General features: G+C 38.7%; 1 protein-coding gene across 1 annotated transcript; it reads right to left on the reverse strand.

Moving 5' to 3' along the window:
• Positions 1-1,176: 1,176 nt before the first annotated feature.
• On the reverse strand, positions 1,177-9,511 carry LOC128733005 (annexin B10-like). The gene is made up of 4 exons (XM_053826531.1): positions 9,316-9,511; positions 8,944-9,120; positions 3,142-3,855; positions 1,177-1,729 (listed from the first exon to the last, which is right to left on the reverse strand). Exons 1-4 carry the CDS (start codon positions 9,331-9,333, stop codon positions 1,673-1,675), a joined length of 966 nt encoding a protein of 321 aa, XP_053682506.1. The 5' UTR covers positions 9,334-9,511; the 3' UTR covers positions 1,177-1,672.
• Between the last annotated feature and the right edge of the window lie 1,001 nt (positions 9,512-10,512).

Genomic DNA, 10,512 nt, shown 5'->3' on the forward strand with positions numbered 1-10,512 from the left:
TTTTGCAAGCTTTGATTCAGCAGCAGCCTCCTTTGTTTTTGGCTACCAGACTAACGAAGCATACGTAACTTTCGGTTTTATAATAGATGTGTAGATCCACGTTATCATATTTGGCTTTAAGCCCCATGTCCTTCCGATGGTTTTTGAACATAGCCACAATGCACGGACTGCCTTGTTTATCGCTACGTCGAGATGTGCATTCCAGTTTAGCTTTGCGTCCAGAATTAAACCTTAGAATTTTACCTGTTCACTAAATTTTATTTGCTTTCCCTCAAGCTTGAGAAGCTTTAAGTTGAGTTTTCTCCTTTTAGCGAAAGGGACAATTACGATTTTTGTCGGATTAATGCTTAAGCCCTCCTTCTTACACCAAGATTGGGTATGCCTTAGTAGAGCCTGTTGCATTCTTTCCGAAACTATGTTATCAAATTTTCCTCTCACCATGATGACAAGGTCATCTGCAAAGCCGACAACTTCGAAACCTTCAGCTTCTAGACTCCTAAGTAGATCATCTACAACTAAAGACCACAAAAGTGGTGAAAGAACTCCTCCTTGTGGACATTCCTTCATTGCCTTTATTGTCATAGAGGACCCTCCAAGCTCAGAAGTGATTTCTCTTTTTGCCGGCATGGCATGAATCCAGTCGATTATGTGCGTATTATATTTTCTTCGTTTCATAGCATCTTTCATAGATGAATAGGAAGTATTGTCGAAAGCCCCTTCAATATCCAGGAAAGAACAACGCGCAATTTCCTTTACTGAAAGAGATTTCTCAATTTTACCTACAAGCGTATGAAGTGCTGTTACTGTTGAACTACCAGATTGATATGCAAACTGATATCCAGATAATGGATATGATTGCATGTATGTTGAATCGACATAATCTTTCAGAACTTTTTCCATTGTCTTCAATAGAACCGAAGATAGACTGATAGGTCTGAAGGATTTAGGATTCGTCCTGTCTCTCTTACCAGCTTTCACTATTGAACAATTACACGCAAGGAAATTCCATTTTCAATTCGGTCATTTACTAAAGTGTATTGAAGAGACTCGAGACGTGAGTGACATCATGTTAGCTTAGTGGGCTTTAACGCTAGTAATATTTCGGTATTTTTTCATACGTTAGCACAGTACTGAATTTTTTTTCTTTCGGACGAAACAAAAGGATTAAGGTACACTCAAAGCAAAAGTTTCCGATTTATTACTTTATATAGCAAAATACTAATATTCTGGAGTTTGACTCTTCCTTTCTTAATTGGTTAAAAAACTGTTGCACGATAAGGCCTTTGCTTTCAGTTGATGGTAAAATATCTGCATCTTATGCGTAGGTTGTATTCGGGGATGGGTCGCCTGTAAATGCATTTTCGTTGAGATTCACGCAATCTCTACCTAATGGAAAGGAAAATGCTACCTATTTATTGAAAATTTGCATCTACTAGGCAATCTTAAGATCTGTCACTAATTCTCATTTTTTGAACATTAAACATTAAACACATGCATATAATTACTCGAGTATGTAGTATGTTGGTGCAACAAAAACTGTCAATAATCTGCTTTTGCTGGTCAATGAATAATCTAATACATCTAATAAACAATTGTTTCGACGAATTTTTGTTTGGTATATTCTCGTAATAAAGCAAATATAGGATAGATGTGTTGTTCTCGTTCGCGGATTTTAGGCTTCACCAATTAGAGCACAGAGGGCACGCTTGTAATCGCCGGAGCACTCACCCTGAAATAGTAGGAATGTCAGTAATTAGTCAGATAGAATTGGGTGAACTGCAATTAGTAACTCATATTCTAGTACAGAGAACAGACGTCCATCTAGAATGCCACCCTTGTTGACTATATCACTGTAGTTTCTATTTTAAAATTGCCAATATTACAATTTACTTATCTGTCGGTTTTAGTAAATCAGCCGGCGTAGATATGTAAATAGATCAACCTCGAGTTTTTAGTCTTGACCTTGAAATGCGGTCAAACATATTTATTAATATTTTTTGAAACAGTGGTTCTATAATATATGAAGGGACAGTAGGGGAAAGTTATGAATTTTTTTTGGAAAATGGAGGGAAAGAGTGGAAAGGTGGAATTACCACCCCCCTTTACACAGTAATTTGGGACGAATGTATTCTAGATGGCTGTCTGTTACAAATGGCTACGATAGTGATCATTTTATAGTTTTGGTGAAAAGTTAGGTTTACGAAAACTCGTTGAAATAGGGACATTATTACGGTCATTGAATTTTGTTTTTGAACACTTAGTGAATTAATATTCTTGTCAATGCTATTTCCTCGCTTTTTGTAACATCATCTTTTGACATAATCTATGTTAAAATTACAATGTTACGTAGCATTTTTTTAATAGTGTTAAACAGTAAACGATGCAACAGGTTTGTTATATAAGAAGCACAACTTTTATTAATTATAATCTATTGCCCAACTCTTTCAGCAAGTTTTCCAATGTTTAACCTCAATCAAAACGTAATCATTCATTTCAATCAGAAATATAATCATATATATAATCAGAATCAGAATAATCATATAATCAGAAATAATTTCTAGGAAAAAAAGCAGAACCAAAAATGTTATAAGTTATTCAGAGTTCAGTGATTGCAAATTTCTTAACTGTATTTAGGAGGGCGTGAATATTAAATAGCTTAACGTGAATTCGAGATTCTGCTTTGAAAAAATAGAAAAACTGTTGAGAGTGAAAAACGCGGCATAGCTCTAAGTTTTTTAAAGACAGGTAGTGATCCTGTTAATAAGAAAAGCGGAATTATTTTCTGAAAAGGAAGAGCTAGTATTTAGACAAACATGAAATCCAGTTAACTCGCAACAAGTCTAGAGTGTGCTTTTGTAATTGTAATTATTGGAGCTCATCATTGTGAAGATGGCATTTTAAGACTGATATAGACGTAATGAGAGTCAACCGTAGGCATAGCTTCTAATTACCTCCTGTTATCGAATGAGAGGCATCCATGTCAATGGTACACGTATTATGGATATTGTGTTATCATTTGGGATCATTGGTAGACAATCATCATTCGTAGAGTTATGTTAATAAAATTACAAAGTGAAAATAAAAATGGTTATCGTCATATATATCTAAAGTTTCGAAAAATTGATTTTTTAAGCAACTTACCCGCACAGAGCTCCACAGTGTCTTGTTGTACATTTGTTCGTACTCATCTTTGATGTTTTGAAGATCTATTTCCGAGCGAGACACGATTATGCGGATCATGCTGGTGTCGTCCGTGCCAGCACCGTCCATAGCTTTGTGCAAGCGTTTCGCAAAGAAATGTGGCGCCATCTGAACGCATTCAACGATAGCGCTTAGTGCGTCGTACAGCTCGCCACTAAGTTCGTCTTTCATAGCCTGCTCGATTGTACGTCCCGACTGTTTCTTATACTCTTCGAAAACAATCTCCAACTGATCGAAGCTAGCGTGGGCCAAAATCTTGTAGAATACTTCTTCGTCAGTACCCAATTTACCTTCTCCTGCATTGTACAATTGAGTGGCCTGTTCCACTGCTAAATCCGCATCAACTGTACCCTGAGGGTCACGGGCACCGACAATGATCATAGTCAGCAGCCTGCGGAAGCTTCCGTCCGTTTCACTGCACAGATGTTCGGCCAGCGGTCGATTATACATCTCTTCGTAACAGTCGACGATCTTCTTGACCTCTTCGTTAGTTTGCGGTGCCAGAATCTCAATCAAAGCATTCTCATTGGTGCCAATACCGTCCATTGCTTTGTGCAGTTGCTTGCACAGGTACTTCTCGGGCGCGAGCATCAACGCGACGATAACGTCTTCGAACTTGCCACCCAGCTCGGATTTGAGGTCCTCGATTAGATCCTACGTATTATCAAAGTAGAGAATATGTATTAATTTTGGTTTGAAAGTTATGTCTTTTAAACTTTACGCAGACCAATCTTATCTAAAAACTATCTAAAAAGAACGTTGGTTTTAGTCGCGAAGGCGGAGCTGGTGACTGATTAATCGCATCACTCTAATGCAAGCGACTGTAAACTTTTATCCGTTTTTTCTGGTGCTGACTGAAAGCTATGCATTGGTTAAAGCTGGACTGCTTGTTACAGTTAAAATCATTGTTCGATGCGCTGCTTTTATTGAGTTTGTCTATTTGTTTCGAATCAAAATGATTAACTTTTTTGTCTTGATATATAAGGGTCGGGTATGAAATGGAGAGAGTTACCTGGAAGGAGCGTCAAACATAGCTCTGGCTCTCTCAAGCTCCCACCTAGCGCCTCCACGCAGATCTAAGTCAAATGATGACGGTCGATGGCCTTACCCGGAAATGCTTCATGTACTTACTGAAGCAGCTAAGCTAGGAGGTGCGAACTAGAGCGCCTGTTCTCCAGGTGAGGGGCGGCTCACACAGCGTCTGTCTCGTAACGGGCGGCTGAATATGAAATGCTGTATCCCGCAAGCTATACCTAAGATGGCAGACCCATCAGCGGGATGTACGTATCGCGACCCCGGTGAGGTAGTATACCGAAAACTCAATTACCACGAACAACGAATAAAGAAATTCAGGACGGAACAATCGGAATAGGACACGGCATGGGACAAGGAAACGATTAAGGGATAACGATTGGAAACTTGGTACCTGGAATGTTCGAACTCTCCATGAACCGGCACGGGCTGGCTTGCTTGCTCGATTGCTGCATCAACTCGGAGTGGAGATCACTGCTATTCAGGAAGTTCGGTGGCCGAATTCCGGAGAAAGGGAGTTCCGTGCAGTAGACCCTATTGCAGGCACTTCTTTCAAGTACCACATCTACTACAGTGGCGGTAAGAAAGCAGAACATGGAGTCGGTTTCGTAGTGTTGGGAAAACAAAAGCAACGAGTTATCCGGTGGAGGCCCGTAGATGACCGTATATGCGTGCTGAGGATTAAGGGCAAATTTTTCAACTATAGCCTAATCAACTTATACGCACCGACAAATGATAAATCCGATGATGCTAAAGACGAGTTTTACGACAAGCTTGAGAGGACCTATGGAGAGTGCCCAAAACACGACGTGAAAATCATCATCGGAGATGCAAACGCGCAGATCGGGAGGGAGGAACTATTCCGTCCAGTTATTGGAAGACAGCCTGCATCTGTCGACCAATGATAACGGTCTGAGGCTCATAAATTTTGCCGCGGCCAGAGGGATGGCCATCTGTGGCACCTACTTTCCACGATTGAATATTTGGAAACACACCTGGAGGCATCCAAATGGAGACTCTAGCTCTCAGATCGATCATGTCTTGATTGACGGTCGATACTTTTCGGACGTTATCGATGTACGGTCTTTTCGTGGACCAAATGTCGACTCTGACCACTATCTCGTAGTGAGTAAGATTCGCGCAAGGCTGTCGAACACGGCGAAAGCTCGCACTGAGAGGACGCTGCGTTTCAACATCTAGCGGTTAACGGCAGACGGCGTAGCAGTGTAGTACGCCAGGAAGCTTAACCAGCGAATCGCAGAACAGCAGGTAGAAGAAGCAGATATAAATGGGCTGTGGAGGAACATCCATGGTGCTATCCAAACAGCAGCGAGAGAGGTGGTAGGCACGACGCGTGGAAGACAGCGTAACAGCTGGTTTGATGCCGAATGCCAGAGAGTGACAGACGAAAAGAACCAGGCCAGGAGTCGCATGCTCACTGCGGCAACGCGTCAAAACAGAGAGAGAGATACAGAGAGACTAGAGCTGCGGAAAAAAGAATCCATCGTCTAAAGAAACGCGAGTACGAGGAGCACGTGCTCGCCGGCGTAGAGGAGCGACACGCCAGCAACGACACACGGAGTTTCTATAAAACGGTGAGATGCAGGAATTATGCCATGCCCGTGATGTGCAATGATAGTGCTGGCAACCTGCTTACCGACAAAACGGCGGTAGCAGCCAGGTGGAAAGCGCACTGGCGTTGAGACATAAAAACTATTACAAACTATGTTTACAATCAGCGTTTAAAAAATAGTGATTTTTTCGGATTACAATACTTTAAAAAATCATATCTTGCGAATTCCAACAGTAACATCGAAATAGAAAAATACGTATCGATTTTTTTGAGCAAAGAACGTAAAAAAATATTCCGGAGAGAAAAAAAAATTTGATTGTAAATTTCCTGTGGAATGACCCATAACCATTTGATCACTGTTTAATGTACCTACACTCATTCAAATTTGTGTGATTCAGATACAAAATAATAGCAATAAAGTGGGATACTGTAGAACGATTATTGGCAATGGATGTTTGAAATTGTCATAAGCTGGTTCCAACGCTATTAATAACGAAACTAAAGTTTACGGTTCAATTTTGCGAAGAAACCCAGTAGGGTGAGAATGTTACAGAAAAAATCAGTTACCTATCATGAAAAGACATTTCAATTGCGATATTCGAGTTAAGTAGGGTATTGCCGTTATTGTCGGGCCACTGTTATGGTCGGGCCATCACGATTTTACAGTTTTAGTAACTCATGATATCTATGATACAACCATTGTAAAACTTCTTACTGTGATAGCTAACTTTTCACAATATTGTGAGTTTCAATCGTGTATTCAAAACACCCGTACTGAATTCAGTGACTAAATCTTACAAAAAAAAGTTTTCCAGGCACAATGAACTTTTCTTCAAGAAATGATTCATGAAATGCAATTATCGAGATAAATGTTGAAAATGTATGAAGTGTGTTGTGCTGCACACGAAGACTATAGAAAATTTCCCTCCAGTATAGGGATGCTATACCGGTTTTACCGAAACCGGTTTTACCGGTATTACCGGGCTATTTTCCAATACCGAATTACCGGTTTTTCCAAGACCAAAAACCGGTATTTTCGGTATTTTTTTGCATGATCAAATAACAACTCAAGAAGCCTGAATCGCTGGTAAAACTTGTAAAGCACGGGGAAACTTAAATTCATGATTGAAGGTTCTACAAATAATAACTCAATTATGTAGTTCTTCCAAAGGGAAAACCCTGAAATACCTCACCGCTGTCAGCGTGAGCCGGAGTGCCTCATGCTTTTTAAGCAGTCGTCTCCATTCAACTCGTTCCACTCCATGGGCTACTCGTCGCCAATTTCTCAGTCGTCTCAGAAGTCGCAAATCATTATCGACCTGATCGTGCCATCTTGTATGTTGAGCTCCTCTGTTATTGGTGTCGATGGGGTCGTTGAAGAGAACTGTTTTCGTTGCTGAGAAACAAGGATACGCTTTACTTAAGCGATGAGAAATTCATGAATAAATAAGAAATTGTTGTTGAATAAGAACCAGCTTCGGCTGCTGTCGAATTGCTATACCGGAAAAATTGCAAACTCTACGAACTACGAACTCTAAAACTACTCAAGGAACACCTTTCAACTATCGCATAACTGCTGTTCGTGTTACTGTATTGGTAGAATTTCAGAGAGAGTTCGTATATTTATTCGTTTTATAATTAGCCGCACTATTTGCAATGACTTCGTAATATTCTTCAAGACATCAAGGATGTTTTAATAATAAAATTCTGCAATGTTTTATTATTTTAGTCAATGGAATAAACTCAGAAACCGAGCAGCAGAGTGGACCTTCAGTTATAATTTATCATAAATGTCAGTATCTAAGCAGCTTATTAAAAGCTCGTGAACAAGAGTTTTCCTACGCTACATTTCTAATTTATCACTAGGAATTGTTCTTTTTTTCTCTGTGCACACCGAATGAAGATTCTCTGCCTCCGGAAGTTTTTCATTGAAATTTGTTCTCGTTTAAAAGATGATACGGTAAATTCTTTTCGCATTGTTAAATATTATTTTTCAATGAACTAGTCAATTTACTATACGACAGAAATTAAGTATCATTGATTATGGAAGGATCTTCTTTAAATCATTTGATTTTTAAATATAGTTTTCAAGAGTTAACTTTTACCGGTTTTTTACCGGTTTTACCGGTATTGCATTTATCAATACCGAAAAACCGGTTTTCAAAATAACTCCCGGTATTGGCATCTCTACTCCAGTAAGGTGTTTGGGAAGGCTAAGATGAAATACTAGAAAAGTGCTATTTGTAAAGGTTGGGCCACTTGAATAGTCATGGTTGGGCCATCGTAATTTTAAGCACAGAAGCGCAATAATCGCTAGAGAATGTCAGTCACGTAAAATGTGATGAAATAAAGCAAAATTAATACGATAAAAACCAAGATTTTTATTGTTTTTTTCATTGTAGTTGTACACTTCGGAAAAGGCGATTGTAGCAATATTGATTTTACAAGATCGCCAAAATTTCGTAAAAATGCAAATAAAAATAGGGTATTTGTACCTATATGAGCCGTTGTTCACGGAATTCATTCTTTTCATGTCTCTGTACAACATGGCCCGACTATGACAACATTTTTGTCTTCACGAAAATGCCTATAACTTTTTCAGTTTTCAAGCAATCAGTTCAAAACCTTCCGGAAATATACCTTATTCTTAGACCTTTGCAACGATGTATTTAGATTTCCAAAATTCCTTTTGAAACGAAAGTTACGGGTGGATACCAAAACGTGGCCCAACCACGACGACACTCCCCTATACATATTGAAATAATATTACCAACAACTAATTCATTTGTGTTCAAATTTACGTTAAGCTTTCTTCATTTCTCAATCATTACAAACCAGTTACATTCTCCAGTCATGACTTTGGCTAATGGTATTCTGCCAATCACAATGGCACTAGATGCTTTATGCTTGGCCGTATCTTTGATCCATTATAATGCTGTTTGGCGCATTTTTTTTCACATTACATAGAACTAACATAAACACCAGAGTGACGGATTCCTACAACTAATGACTCATCGCATCGTTCCGTGAAGCGACAAAAACCATCAAGGCTGCCACAGTCACATAGCTAACAGTCAGTAGCATGCAGCTACGCCCCGTACCTGTATGCTTACCGAAATATTAGCGTCATTACTCACCCGTTCCAACTCGTTGTTGTACGTTTCCAATATTTGCATCCGTTGGGCATTGCTTCGGGCACACAAAATGTCGATAATGGCCTGTTCGTCGGTCCCCATTCCTTTCATGGCGGCACGTAGGGCATTGGCATCTGCCGAAGCATCAAAATCCTCCGCTGGGACTACGGTTGGTTTCGGCTGAAAATGGTGGATAATTATTTTACAGTTATTTTTCCGATTATTCTGAAAATTCATTCAATTTTGCACGAGTTGTTAGACAGCGTTCAGTATGAATCTAGGTAAATTAGGTGGCAAAATGAATTGTACTATTTATGGACGGATCGATACAATTTCCCATTTTGCTAGGTAAGAATCAAAATTGCTTAAACTTACAGTGTAGTACCACGACATTGTTTTCGGCGTTACCAAGTTAGTTCGACTACGCAGTTAGTGACGGGATTACTGGAATCAAACGTAATCGTAAAGTCTAAATTCGTAATCTCAGTTCTGACTGGATCAACACTCACACTATTTATTGAACTGAATTACAAGAGTAATAAACCAAAACTGAAACTAAACGCGGTATCTTAACAGTGAATATGTATCTGGCCAGGAATTTAAGAGAGTTGTATCAGCTAGCGTATTTTTATACATATATTTCCGATATGTGTATAAATGTATATGATACGTTGCTCTTTCGAATGTGTCGTAGAACGCAAATAGCTGTTAGGGAGATTGGGGAATTGCGATACGATTTTTGAGTTTAGTGATTGCGCCATAAATTTTAATTTTTTAATTCTAAGGTACTCTCGAATATACATGAATTGAGACTGTTTTAGCGCTGACTAATAAATTTAAGTTTCATGTTTTGATTTAATGTAGCCCTAAATACTAACAAATATCTTGATTAAGGTACTCACAAAAATTGATCATCGTGATCGGAAAGTTTCAAGAATAGTTTCATTCCATTCACAATATGGAAAAAATTAAATAAATGAAAAAGTCAATTCATAATAATTGAAGAGACAAACGAACCTTGTTGTTTACATCCCCACTGTTCCCTAACATTCATAATACAGGCACACAAATAATACTATGATAGACATAATGCTGGAACGGTGACAGCTATGCGAGCAACATCGTATTGCGTCTGCAACAAGAAATTTGTTGCATATTCTACCATTATTGTTGTATCATTAAGCATCTAGGGTAATAGAGTTGATAATGGACAATTGTTATTTATTTATTTCGGATAAATTCGGAAGTATAAAGGATTCAAAGCAAAGCAAAGCAAAAAGTTTTCTAAGAATTAGAACATGGGTTTTCAGACTTTTCATTGGAATTTTTCGCCGTGTGGGAGAATATAATGAAAAGCATGTCCCATTTCCCATTAATTTTGGAAAATTCAAAGCTCGCTTCAAGCTAATGTTCTGCTACTGAACATTTCTGTAAAGAAAAGTTACAACTCCAATGCATCAATTTAAATTGTAGATGCTTGGTTCCTGGTCTTCAAGTTTTCCGACCATAACGTATGTATTAAAAAAATGGACTTTTTTCGGATGACGATAAAAAAATTAAGACAGCTAATTG

Source organism: Sabethes cyaneus, chromosome 1 (genome assembly GCF_943734655.1).
Source record: "Sabethes cyaneus chromosome 1, idSabCyanKW18_F2, whole genome shotgun sequence".
Lineage (NCBI taxonomy): Eukaryota > Metazoa > Arthropoda > Insecta > Diptera > Culicidae > Sabethes > Sabethes cyaneus.